At 42.0% G+C, this 14,412-nt stretch overlaps 2 protein-coding genes across 8 annotated transcripts in view; one reads left to right on the forward strand and one right to left on the reverse strand.

The window, feature by feature from the left end:
- The window catches only part of RAPH1 (Ras association (RalGDS/AF-6) and pleckstrin homology domains 1), a 91,467-nt gene extending 83,656 nt beyond the window's left edge, over positions 1-7,811 (forward strand). The window contains exon 14 of the mRNA XM_040641795.1: positions 169-7,811. Within this exon, the coding sequence (XP_040497729.1) occupies positions 169-2,214 (2,046 nt within the window). The 3' untranslated portion in view covers positions 2,215-7,811. The remainder of the gene's footprint in view (positions 1-168) is intronic.
- ABI2 (abl interactor 2) overlaps positions 1-14,412 on the reverse strand; it is a 130,672-nt gene that overhangs the window by 6,634 nt on the left and 109,626 nt on the right. For 6 of the 7 annotated variants that reach the window (XM_040641816.1, XM_008687392.2, XM_040641808.1 and 3 more), the window contains one exon: positions 12,446-12,864. The exons of the other annotated variant lie outside the window; for it this stretch is intronic. In XM_040641816.1, coding sequence (XP_040497750.1) covers positions 12,689-12,864 — 176 coding nt within the window. In that variant the 3' untranslated portion in view covers positions 12,446-12,688. Of the gene's footprint in view, positions 1-12,445; positions 12,865-14,412 lie in introns of those variants that run through there. 7 annotated transcript variants of the gene reach the window in all.

Raw genomic sequence — 14,412 nt, forward strand, 5'->3', positions numbered from 1 at the left:
AGGGAGTCTGATTTTCGCCTTCCTGACATTGTCCCACTGCTGAGTCCTTTCTCGCTTGTCCCAGATTCCTTGCTGTTTAGTTTGACGCAGTCAAAGCTTACCTCTGTAACTGTTATGTTTGTTGTGTTTTCTCTCTCCCACCCCACCCCCCTTTTATGCTCCTTTTAGGCCAGAATGGAGTCTATGAATCGACCCTACACTTCACTCTTGCCCCCTTTATCCCCACAGCCCAAGCTGGTCACCCCCTACACTGCCTCACAGCCTTCCCCACCTCTACCTCCTCCACCCCCACCTCCTCCCCCACCCCCACCTCCCCCACCCCCCCCTCCCCCTCCCCTGCCCAGCCAGTCTGCACCTTCTGCTGGCTCAGCAGCCACGATGTTCGTCAAGTACAGCACAATAACCAGGCTGCAGAACGCTTCTCAGCACTCAGGACCCCTGTTCAAGCCTCCACCACCCTCAGTGATGCAGTCTCTGGCCTCCACCTCCCAGTCAGGAAAGCCTCAGATCCTGGTGCCCCCCAATGGAGTCGTTCCTCCACCCCCTCCTCCGCCCCCACCCCCAACCCCGGGCTCAGCTATGGCCCAGCTCAAACCGGCACCCTGCACCCCATCCCTCCCACAGTTCAGCCCTCCACCTCCTCCACTAAAGATTCATCACATTCAGCATGCCACTCAAGTGGCCCCTCCAGCGCCACCACCTCCCCCTCCTATCCCTGCACCTCTCCCTCCCCAAGCGCCCCCCAAACCCCTTGTGACGATGCCCCCACCAACTAGCACCAAGACTGTGCCACCTGTTATGACACAAGCTGTGCCACCCACACCTACTCCTCCAGCCCCCCCAGCAAAAAAGCAGCCAGCTTTTCCTGTCTCCCATATTCCACCCTCTCCCCCTGCTCCTCCTGGTCCAGTCCCCCCACCCACGTTACCCAAGCAGCAGAGCTTCTGTGTAAAACCACCTCCCTCTCCGCTGTCTCCGGTGCCCTCGGTCGTGAAGCAGATAGCCAGCCAGTTTCCGCCCCCTCCAGGCCCTCCTCCCGTGGAGCAGCCCTTCAAGCCTCCCTCAGCAAATGTGGCCCCACAGTCTCCTCCTGCTGTAAAAGCAAAGCCCAAGTGGCAGCCCAGCTCTATCCCTGTCCCCTCTCTGGATTTCCCCCCTCCTCCTCCTGAGAGCAGCCTGGTGTTTCCCCCTCCTCCTCCTCCTCCCCCTCCTCCTCCACCACCACCACCTCCGCCTCCACCCCCACCAGCCCCGGCCCCAGCCCCACCGCCACTGACAGCTACACCCACAGCTTCTCCTGCCTCCGACAAAAGTGGATCTCCAGGCAAAAAGACCAGTAAGACATCCAGCCCGGGGGCAAAGAAACCTCCCCCAACCCCACAGCGAAACTCCAGCATTAAGTCCAGCAGTTGCGCAGAGCACCCTGAGCCTAAGAGACCCTCAGTAGACAGTCTAGTGAGCAAGTTTGCATCGCCAGCAGAACCCTCAGGGTCTCCCAGCAAAGAGACCCCAACACCTCCAGCAGCGCCCCCAAAACCGGGAAAACTAAATCTTTCTGGCGTTAACCTTCCCGGAGTTCTCCAACAAGGGTGTGTGTCGACAAAAGCATCTGTCCTGAGTGGGCGTGGAAAGGACTCTGTAGTAGAATTTCCTTCTCCTCCATCGGATTCTGACTTTCCACCCCCTCCACCTGAAATAGAGCTTCCTCTGCCCCCCATAGAGATTCCAGCTGTATTCTCGGGAAACACCTCTCCCAAAGTGGCAGTCGTTAATCCTCAACCACAGCCATGGTCCAAAACATCCACGAAGAAGGCCCCTCCACCCACACGACCCAAACGGAATGACAGCACCCGCCTCACTCAAGCAGAGATCTCTGAGCAGCCAGCAATGGCCACAGTTGTGCCACAAGTGCCCACCTCTCCCAAATCCAGCCTTAGTGTCCAGCCTGGATTCCTCGCTGACCTCAACAGGACACTGCAACGCAAGTCCATCACCCGGCATGGCTCGCTCTCCTCCTCCCGCGTGTCCAGAGCAGAACCCACAGCCACCATGGATGACATGGCATTGCCGCCGCCCCCCCCGGAACTGCTTTCTGACCAGCAGAAAGCCAGTTACGGAGGTAGTCATATATCGGGCTATGCAACGTTGCGGAGAGGACCCCCTCCCGCTCCCCCCAAAAGAGACCAGAACACCAAGCTCTCGAGAGACTGGTAGTAGCTACCGTAGGATTTATTTTCATGGTATCTGTAATCAGTTCTACAATCAGCTCACCTGATCACCTATGAATTCTGGTGTTCAGAGCCTCCTAGTGTGATGTTGTTATTCAGGTAGTATCCAGCTATATGTGTGTGTACGTGTGCGTGGACACACAGAGCTATACATCTGTAGGTAGTGTGTGTATGTATATGTATATATATGTATACATATATGTATGTGTATATGTATATATATAGCTGAGAGTGAGTCTATTTATTCCTTTTCTCTCCTAATCTGAAAATGGGTTGTGTATTTCGGGTGGAAGAGGCATGGAAGGGGATGTGTGTCCTGTCCCTTATGATTTCTGTTATCTATCATGTGGATTGGACCAAAACTTCTAATGACGGACTTAGATGGCATTTTCTAAGTGTCCATGTGCAGCCGATCTGTGCATGTTGTGTATTATATATTAAGGAATAGATGTATTATGTGCTGTTTCTCAGTTTGGGAAGACAACAGAATGTTTGGTGTATCGATGGGGCTTTTGTGTTTGTTTATTCCCCGGTTAGCTGAAGTTCGAACTGCTTGGCTGACACTTCATTACTTACACACGAAGGGGCACTTTAAATCCGGAAACTGTCAGCATCACGGGTGGGTCACTAGCACAGTATGGGGAAGTTTCCACGGGTGTGTGTCCGTCCGTGGTTGTGCATAGGATGTAAACACATGATGTAACTGAACCATTCTAGTTGCAGTGGTGCCACCACGATCCCACCTGGTATCTGATGTGTTCTGTCACAGGTAAGCTCTCTGGACAATTTAGTACTGTAATCCCGGATAGTTCTTTCTGTACTGTTGGAAGTTTATTCATGAGCTTTGCGAAGCCTCATCAAGCTTGGCTTCGTGATCCTTGTTTTGATTTGTCGTAAGAGAATATCTGACACAATACCCCTGGAATGCTCCGTCCCAGTATGTCTTTGGGTCACCAGTTACCTTATAGTGTGTGCTTTAGGTAGGTGTTGATAGTAGAGCTCTGTAGACAATTGCTATATCAAATATACATACCCTGTGTCCGATACAGTGCGTCAGTACAAAAAACAAAATTACCTTCTGAAATGCGTCTTTTTTGTGTGTTGTTCTAGGATGGGTGATTAGGAAAGAACAGAACTGCCCCCTGTGCAGGTATCATCAGGTTGTGTATGGACTGTAGTGTACAGCAAAGAATTCGTTAAGTATGGGACTATCCCAGAGGGAGGGGAAAAGTGAGGTTTTTGACCATTTCATCCTCCGCTGCTGGCGCACACTAGGGTTCTTGCTTGCCGGAGCCTGGTCGTGGAGATTGTCCGGGTTCCCAGGTGTCCTGATGGAGCAGTGTAGTCCGAGTCCAGTGAGTGACCTTACATATTATGCATGTGCAGTTTGGTATAAAATGGAATCATTGCGCTAATGACACTACAATTCTGTATGCTTCACACTGCGCTTAGTGCTTTTTTTTTTTTATCCTGTGAATTTTCCTTGGTATATGAGAGAAATACGTAGTCTCATCAGTTTATGATGATGAAGTGACCATTACAAATAAAATGCAATCTCAGAGCTGCTCGTCAACAATAAAAACTAGCCATCCCAGCAGTGGTAAATGAGCACATCTTGTAATGAAAGTCTCTACCTGTCGTGAATAAGGATTACCAGTGCAAACTGCAGAAATCTTTGACATTGTCCTGTAAGGAAAAAGTGATGTCAGTGCAGTGGGGCAGAGATAGTAAATAATGTGAGAATAAGCAAAAGTTGTACTATATACACAAGATACTCCTATAAACCCACCTCCAAAAAAGGATTGCATCATAGAGAGTCCGAAGTGGCACCTCTCCATTGCCTAGATCTCTAGGATATTGTTCAGCAGCTCATGTGCTTCGAGAGCAATAAGACTATGTACCAGTGTGCATTTTTTAAAGCCCTGCTTCTTTAAAAGATACTTTTTGGATCTTTTCATTTGTTCTCAAAGTTTTGTGTGGTTGGTATTCTTAGACTTATGAAGTGACCTTTAAGACAGTCTGCATTGTTAATCTAAGCTTGCGCAGCAATTCCGGCAATGGTTGAGTACAGATGGCCAAGCTCTGCTGTAGTTTAGGAGTGAAGTAACTTCCCAAGTTTTGCCTGCGGCTTTAGGTTCTAAGGATCACCCTTCTTTGTCAGGTAAGGTGATTAATACGAATCCAGTGATAGAAATATTCATCACTAGGGTTTTTGTGGTGGTGATGGTCTTTATTTTATGTGAAGTGGACTTCAACTTTCCTGGCGGGGGGGGGGGGGGAAACAAGAATATTCCCTCAGTCTTCTTTCACCCATGATTTCAGCCTCAAGATACAGCGTAGCTTTAGTCAGTGTGGGGTTCCCTAGGACTTCTTGGCTTGTCAGTCCTGACAGCCACCCAAACCGATGCTTCCAGCATACCACTTTCCTGGAAGAGCAGACATCCTTTAGAACGCTTATGGCACCAAGAAGAGAGCAGGGCCAGAGGAGGAACTATGTCGTTTCTACCCCAATCCAATGGGTTGTCTACAACAGGTTGTTTTCCTTTAGGTTTCTCCAAGGACAGAAAAGGCTGTTAATCAACTTTTTCCCCCTTTATGTGAAACACTGAATCAAAAAAACACAAAATAATACATAAGATTATATACTTCTAGCTTTTTACTCCTTAGTGGGGTGTTCTTAAATTTGGATTTTTGTTGGGATGTAGTTCTGTGGGGTTCTTTTGAGACTACTCTGTTATTTTTGTAACTTTTCTCTGGTGCGTTATTGGAGAACACCTACTGCCAGAGGACACTAGGACTGTGCCTTCTTCCACTGCCTTCTGCTCAGCAGCTCCTCCAACCCCACGTATCTGCTTCTGGGCAGAGAAGAAAATCTGGACAGCTAACTTGGCTGTCCTGAAAAATGAGTCGTGTGCTGTTGAGGGCAGTGCAAACAGGTGCCTGCTTCAGCTAGTGACTTGGCTAATTAGTGACAGCCCTAACCTCTACCACAGAGAATTTCAGAATTGGATCAGCCTGTGCTTCAAGTTTTGGTACTAACTCTGAAGGGCAATAGAGCCTATCCTGTTAATAAAACAAATGACACAGGTTCTAGGTAAGAATATAAATGCTAGACTATTCTGTATTGAAATTTTATTCAGCTGGGCTTTTACTAAAATAAATTTTCTTTAGCTGCTATAATTTTCCCTTAGGAAAGGTATTCTTATGGCTTTTAGAGGTACCCACTTAACTGTCAATTGGATTTTTTTAATTTTTGGGACTTTTTAAGATGAGAAAGATTGGTGACTTAAAAATTACAGGAAACAGTTTTCATCAGAAAATGTCAAAGTAACGTAGACGTGATGGTGTTTTACAGCCCTCTAACATCAAGGTGCTCCTTCCCACCGACGGCATACTCTCTGCTAAGGGCTGTGAACTGTCGTGGAAGTCCTCACTCCATGAAAGTTTACTTGCCACTAAAAACAATGCTGAGTTTATCAAGAACGTTTAAACAAAACTGGGAGACCATGAATAACTCCAATACAGTGACAAGCCTGAGATCAACATTAATAGGAGCCGTGCATCCTGTTAGTTTCAGGAGCTGCTCTCCTGGGAGAATGCAGCCGCCAGGAAGCTTGGGTCAAGGCTGTAAGCTTACAACATAGCCTGGGGGAAACAGTGTCAGGTAGTGGTATGGACTGGTTTTATTTGACTATCAAGCCACCAACAGAACCCTTTGTCACCTTTTTTCCTCAGCTAAAAGCAATTTGTTACGAACACGAGGTGAATTTAAACAAAAAAACTTTTCCCCTAGTTTTATGTTAATTTTTTCATATACCTTTAGAGCTAACAAATTACAACTGATACAATGTCTCCAATTTTATTCAAGTTTAGACCAGTTAAACCTGGATGGCCCTGTATGATTATAGGTGTAATGACTTGCTTTAAGTAAAGTAGGTATAATAATTTGGATTTATACACTTGATGAGAGGATGTCTACTTCTAAAACTTCCTTTTAGGTTACCAGTACCTTTTGGCACTTTTGACTTTTGCTTTATACACTTTACATCATTTATATAAAGTGGGTTATCCCTCACCCTATAGGGATATGTGCTCACTCACCAAGTTGAGCTTTGATGCACAGAGAGATCCAAGTACAATTAAGTATCCCACTGTCTTGTAAGATTTTCCTTTAAAAATTCAATAGAACATTTCTACACTTTTACTGGTGTATCCCTCCAAGTAAACAAGTGCTGTCTTCTTACTGTGCCCTCAGAAGGTCTACATGTAAAAGGAACCTGAAATTTAGCTGTAGAATAAATTTGCTAAGTAAAAACAATATACTTGATAAACACATAAGGGAAAAAATCTCCAATTTGTTTGCTCTTTGTTGAAGAGAAGACACTATCTGCTACAATCCCCAGTGCCTTGAACTCTTTTGGAGGAATAGCATTTAAAAAAAAAAATCCAACAAGCAAACTTTGAGGTGCTAATGAAAGAGAAGGAAGATGAGTATTTGTAGTTTGCGCAAAAACAGAGAAAGTGTCTGTCTCGCAAGAGATGGCTTCATCTACCTGAATGGGGTCTGGCCGCTTTGTACCAAAGACATTTAGAGAAGTGAGTTGAGTCAGGGTGACGGCAAATACTACATAACAGATGGCTAAGCTCAGAAGTGACCAGGTTGATGACGGGTGGCTATTAATACCAAGCTCTTATCTGTTGAAGCCTCAACCTCTTCTTAGGCAGAACATGCTTGCAGCACTTTCAGAAAGTCTTTGCATTTGGGGAACTGTCCATTGTTTGTCAGATTTATTGTAACCTAATACCAAAAACTGCCATTTTTCATGATTCCTACTTCCTGTATATTTTTTTTTCTACTTGTAAATAATCCCTCCTAGAAAATAAGCATTAACTGGAATGTTTCAAATGATTTTGCTTAATTTTATCATTAGCCACTAGTGAACTCCTTTTATAGAAATGTACATTTACAATATCATTAGCTTGTGCTAAACGTTGTAAAAACATTGTTTACTGTTTTAAAGGAAAGTTGCACATATTTAACTGGGATTGCTCCTTTTCCCATTTCTTGACAAAATGGAGTCAAGGCTTACACTGATACCTAGGCTGTGGGAGCTTTGCCATAAATAAATAGATACAATGTAGGAATATAGTTTTTTAAAGCATGAAAAAGAAGGCAAAAGGAACTGCATTATAAAGTACCCGAAAGAGAACATTATTCAAGATTATGATTATGCACAGCTTGGTAAAGGTGAAGTTACAATTTTTCTTTCAGCTTTGTTGCTATTTTCTTCTGCTTAAATGTACGCTCTCATTTCATTATGTGCCTTGCTCCCTGATTGTGCAAACCTATATATAGATATATAGATATATATATATATGAGAGAGATATATTCAGTACTACTGATGATGTTTTTTTTGTTCTACTGCTGGATTAAGTTATTTTCCAAATTACGAGTTACTGTTGGTGAACTATTGTAATGGCTTAGGACAGTAGTCATACAGTCAGTGTAAATTTGTTTTCAGTTCTGTGTTTTCATTATGTCAGCTTACCCAATCCTTAATAAAAAGAATACATAGATTTCATTTAAACATGGTTTAAATTTGGTTTTCGCTGTTTATGTTGGGGTGCCCATGAACAAACAAGATGTGCAGTAAGAACAAATTAAGTGGGAAGGTAAATTCAACTCCAACTTGATATGCTCAACTGGTTAAACTTCAGTTTGTACCAACAGAGGAGAGAGAAAGCTTTGGCTATTTAATCTAAGATTTTTTTTTTTCTTTAAACAAAGTACAACCAAATCCAAAAAGGGATGCTTGTTGTTTCAAAGCTTTGGTATCACAATTCCGTGTTGACCTGCCATGTCAAGGTATGTATAAATGTGTATTTATAATGTATTTATGAATCACTATCGTTTGTCAAACAAGGGCAAAAAAAAAAAAAAGCTTTTTATTAAAAGAATTGTATTTAGGGACAAGTGATCAGAAAACCCTCATGTTACGTTAGAGCAACAGGAAAGGACTCTCCTATACACTTCGATTCACCACCTCAGTAACCTCTTTGGTTACCTGCATAAAAACAGTCACAAGACATTTGGACTTTTCATACTTTGTAGAATTTTATTTAGGTCAAGTTCTTAGTACACAGCAACAATTTCAAATACAATTTTGAAATTAAAAAGTGAATATTCCCCCACTCAGCTGGAGGTGGCTTAATGGCACACACAAGAAACATTACTGGCAACAGACTTGCTCCCTCAAGTTTTCCTGCATGATTTCTGTTCAACTCAGGACACCAATCCTCCCTGCAGGAGCTTAAAAATACAACTGGCCAGATCACAAGTTGTTTAACATTCTTTTTTGTAAACCATTTTAAGAAAAAAGATGCATGGACACAAAATATGAAAAACTGCTTTTCCATAGAATTCTGAAGTTGCAAAAGACATTCCCATCGTAATGTGAAAATAAGCTTTTTGTTTTTGTGTTTTTTACAAAAAAATCTCAAGATATTGAGCAAGGATCATTTATACACAGCTAGGCCCTATCATTTTACTTGTGAATTTTTTTTAAGAATTATGAAATTCTCAAGAAACAGGCATAAAGTAAACATAAGGTTATGAGCACAATGCCTCTGTTTAAGAACTGTTTTATAAGGCTCTCTCAAATAAGGCTGTTTGCTGTGCTCCTGCCAGTGCTAAAATCAGGTAACCTATTTTTGCTACATAGTACTGAGTGTAGTAGAAGGGTTAACATGAAGATTATATTCACGAATTAAGTTGTGCTTAGTGCACTCCTTTAAACAGTTTCAATACTGATGCTATTTATCGAAACAGCCTATCTTTTCAAGTATCCTCCTGAAGACATCAAGTAACACTCATAATTTTAAAAGAAACCTACAGCATATTAAGACAGCTGTAGAAAGAATACAGGTGTTGAGTCAGGAATTCTGTTGTTAATTAGCTGTTACCTGAAATGAAACTTCTAACCTCATCAGTTAAAATGAAAATGAACTAAATGTTTTTTTAAAATCTCATGTAGGTCTAAAATTCTATGATTCTAAGTAAATATCATGTGAGGGAAATCGTCACCTTAACACCAGTCAGGAGTTCCTGGCCAGAGAAGTTCAGAAGTGAACAGATGGGAAGTGATTCAGATCCCCATTCTTTTCAAAGACTTGGCAGTCACCTGCCAATTCCTCCATCAAACCCTTTTCCAAGGGCAAGGTGGCCTTCAGGACATGTCATGCTCTCTCCACCGAGGAGAAAACGTAATAAAAAAAATAAAGGAACAGTTTAATGCAGAAAAGTACCTGCTAAAAGAAAATGAACACAAAAGGATAAAAGCAAACTACCACCATTTTGATGCCTCTCAAAAGCAGAAAAATCCTAAGTAATCACCTGTAATCAACATAAGACTGTTAGGGAGGCACAGCTCCATCACAACATCACCGTAAAGATGCACAAACCTTCTGTCCAGAGGGGAAAGTAACAGCAGCAGCAGAAGGGGGGAAAGAAAGGGAGGGATAAGAATGTCTCACCTAGTGACTTCCTAGGAACAGAGCAAAAGAAGCAGGCCCTTGCCAACCCTAAGACGGGAACAGCAGGTGCCCCTGAGGGAGACAGAAAGCAAGTAGCCAAAAAAAATTGGAGAATACTGAATGAGACATCTTAAAAGATTCATATTTACTCCAAATACTGCAGGCTGAATCTCTCAGGTCTAGATCTTGACACTATTTTGGTTTTTGATATATTGCCTTGGCCATAAGGTCAACAAGAAAGTGTATTTTCATTCATCTCCCCATGGCCTTTCAAATAGTAGTACCAAAAGGGGGGAGGCGACTAAGTCACTTTTATTTTAAGGAGAAGCAGCACTTCAAGAAGGAAAAAACAATCCCCTCTCCCATTAGATTCCCTCTATCCTGTTAAAATGGTTGCTTACAAGTCAGATTTTAGACTTGGATCATCTTTTCCACAATATTACGTCGCCTGTAAGACTTCTGCATTCATTTGGAATTCCTACTACCAACCATCCTGTAGTTCGTAAAAAGATAAATGGGGGGGAACTTACGATAAATCAAGAAATACTACCTTCACAGACTATTAATAGCATGCAATCTATGAAATATTACATACATTAAAAGTCTCCAATTACTGTAGGGCTGGCCCATCATCATTACATAGCATCCTTCCAAGACAATATATAGAATTCAAAACTGTACAAAAATTTAAAATATGCAGAAAATCCAACAGGTGTTTTTAAAACAACTGTATACATTAGTACTAAATAATATAGAAAAAGTCAGCTGACCCATGGAGCCCCTCTGCTTCAGGTCTTCTACATGCCACAGTCCAGCAGGGGTCCAACAGGGAAGCTGACCACCACCAACTTCTTTGCACAATTATCATCTCTGCTTCAGTAGGTCTGAGCTGTGAATACTTTATAGGATTTCAAAATACCCTCTTGCCTTAAAAATCCACTAAGCTTTCTCAGCACAAAGCTATTTAAGTAAAAACTGGAACACACCTAAATTTCAAAACAGTTTTCCTAGTTATACACCAACACTAAGAAGAGTTTAACCTACCCAGGTAGAGAGTCTTGGTTCATAATGAACCTGAAGGCTCAGAGGACACTCAGGGCCATTACTTTAAAGGAAAACAGGGCATAAAGAATGTCAAGATGACCTAACAAAAGCAAGAAGTGGAGGCAAGTTAACACTAAATTCAAAATGTTAAATCTAAAAGCAAAACAACTAACTTGCAGTGTGTGGGGGAAAACCCTTGTAACTTTAAAACAAAAAGTCTTGATACGGGAACTCTGTATCTGGGTCTGTTAAATGGTGATGAAGTTTTGTGCTCAGAAAACAGATCTACAAGTGGAATATTAACTTCTGCTTACACCATCTGAATTCCCTCGTACACTAGTGCACCTGTTCATTTTTCAGTCATATTCCTCTACCTACACTCTCCTGTTCAAGGCCTTCATTTGAAATAAATGCAGTGATCGCCTCTCCCCTTTTCACCCAGCACCGGGAAATCACCTGGCGAAGTCCCTGGGACGAGGACAAACCCATGGCAGCTCTGGGCCTGTGAGCTGGGTCCTCACCACAGTATCCAGCTGCTGAACAGCAAGCGCTCCTGGACTTTTCCAGTATCTTACACTGATTAAAGAAGTGATGACTAAAAAAGCCAACTGCCTTACAGACTCCACTGAATGTGAAGCTATAACTTGTACAGACAGGAAAAAACACTTGTTATTGTTTCGCTCAAAGTTACCTTAATTTTTATCTATGCATTTGGGTGAGTATGTGGCCCTCATAGCCCACTATTCTTAGTCTGAGATACAAGGTGCGAATTCTTGCCAAGAGCAGCAGCTTCAAAAGCCAATCACAAAACTGGGAGAGGATTTACCTTTCCTAGAACTAAATGCGTAAACTCAGCAGCAGCTGACACTGACCATTAAAATCAGGGAGCACAGTAGCAAGCCTTTGATTCCCAGTGACTGTCAAGAGACTTGAAAATAACTGCTCTTTTCCAAAAAAGAATGTTTTCCTAAATAGTGGAAGAAGTAAAGAAATAGCTGGTCTGACCTCCAAGATTCTCCTCCTGGAAACCACCTAAAGCAATGGTCTAGGATGCCGATGAGCAGAACGTGCTCTCCGGAACCTCAGGAACCTCACGTCTAGCTTCACACGCCTACTTCGGTACGTGAGCCAGGTGGCCACACGTCTGGGCCCACAAGCCACCAGTGGCAGTGCAGTCGCATGCAGCAGCAGCAGCACATCAAAATGAAACCAGCATTGTTAACCACCCCCAGAATGTCTGGGGACTCATTTCATCATCCTCAATCTACAAACTGAAAAACATGAAGGATGCAAGTCAGCAGCATTAACTCATTTGTGCACTCAAGTGCTGAGAGAATGCAGAATTTACAGGGTTAAGAGGAAATAAGCCATTGAAATAGTTATAAAAATGGTGAAGGATGATATTTAAATACTAGTTTGCTCCTCCTCATACAAGTGGAAGAAAGTGTGGGGCTAGGGTCCGGCACTAGGGCCACGAGGCTGACCCTGTAGCACAGGCACTGAAGAACCTCCAATGCCACGGTTCTGCAGGAGGAGAAATCCCAGGGGTGTACAGTATTCCTGAGAAAGATCCCAGATTTTCTGAATCAGTCTTAACCTGATTTGTTTTACAGAGTTATATGCTGTTATGCCTCTGACATATTTAGAAATGGTCACTTTATTTTCATCCAAACAGCTCAGCGTAGTACAAATAATGGCAGAAAGATCCATTAGTTCAGATTCAGCTTACTTTTTTAATACTGGGGAATAAACCAAAAAAAACATAAGTAGTTTGTGTCATTTGTATCCTTCCTTCATTTCACTGGAGGGGAATCCCCAGGGCCTTTTGATAATCTGGGAAGACCTGACTATTCCTGTGAGGGAAACACAGCGCTGCTGAGCTTTACTCAGAATAATGCATGATAGACTCAACATAATTCCCAGGAAAGAGCCCAGTCACTCCATTCATAACTCCCTCATACCAACCATCATCATTCTTCTTGATGACATAAATAATGGCTCCTTCCTGAAAGGACAGCTCATCTTCCTTGTCTTTTGTATAATCATAAATTGCCACAACTAGAGGGGGAAAAAAAAGAATGTGAAAAGAATAACATCTCCAGAAAGAAACAAATAAATGAATATCCATCCTTTCCCAACTGCTACAGCACTTCAGTGACTTTCTAAACACAGACTAATTTTTTTTCTAATACCCAGTTATATACAATGGAATCCCATCTTGGAGAGGGTAGGTTCAAAACAGTTTATAAAAGGCAAAAAAGAAAAAAAAATCACATTTAGTCAAACTTACCCTTGAAGAGCCTATGGAAAAATACCTTACTGAAGAAAGATGCACAATCCCAGAATCGGGACGATGGCTGCTACCTCAGCTGAGCGCGTGTCGAAGCACCACATCGTAAAACACGTATCTTTAAACATGCGAACTATACTAATGCAGTAAAATGCACCATAAAAGGCAAGTGAGAAAATGAGAATAAGGGAATAGCGGATTTACATCTCCGACTTTCTAGAGCCTGTACCTATTCATGAAGTAGAGTAAGTAGTTGAATTCCCACGAGTTCTATGTGTCAATAAGGGAGTCTGCTATATATATTCTTTCAAAACACAGGCTGCATTATGCCCGTTTAACATATCCACAATGACGGGCCAAAAGGGTTAAGAAAACAGATACCTGTCAGCTCTCCTGTAATTTTCACTGCTTAAATAACTTGGTAATAATATCTGAGACAATTTCTGGTTGCTAATCATTAGACCTCAACAGTTTAGTTAAATTGGGATACCTTATAACTTGCTCAACTCCACATGAAGATTTATTTTTGTAAAAGGATCCTCTGTACCCTTATTATACCACTCGGAATTCCACTCAGTAAAATCTCCATCGAGCCATCATGCTGATAAGTATATACTGACTTTGTTAGTGTCTCATGCAAACATAATCCTCACATAAATAAGAAAACAAAACTACAACAGGGACTTAATAAGATTTAGTGTGACTTGCCCTAGTTAATTTTTGTTTCTGGCTTGCTTTAGTAAAAATTAAATGGCTTTCTTAATCTCTGAATATTTGCCATTATAGTAATCTCTTAAGGATACCAGAAAATACTTTAGAGGAGCCTAGGAAGAGTTTGTAGTGTGTACTTCTCAAAATATAACCAAACACCTCAATACAAATACAGTTAGATAACACAGAAGTTTAACTAAATGTAAGAGAATACAAGATATGCAGAGTACTTAGTAGTTCTGGTCAACCTAATATCTTTTAGTTTTTCTTTGAGTTGATAACATTCTTGATGCTTCTGGAAATGCAAACCCACTGCAAGTAATTAGGAGGATAATATCCCTCAAGTCCTGCTAATTCTACCTCCTAAATCTCTCAAAGCTAAACACTTTTCTCCATTATCACCAGTCATTGCCCTAGTCAGGGCGGCAGTCTTTAAGAATATACCTATCACTTCATACCTAAAGATTTTCTAAGCAATATGAGTGACATAATTTTATAGACACATTTTCTAGTTTCTCAACTTTAAAAATACTACTTCCTTACACCAGAAGTTAATATAACGCTGTATGTTAACTATACTGGAATTTTAAAAAAATTTTATATCT

The sequence above is a fragment of the Ursus maritimus genome, unplaced genomic scaffold (genome assembly GCF_017311325.1).
Source record: "Ursus maritimus isolate PB19 unplaced genomic scaffold, ASM1731132v1 scaffold_1, whole genome shotgun sequence".
NCBI lineage: Eukaryota > Metazoa > Chordata > Mammalia > Carnivora > Ursidae > Ursus > Ursus maritimus.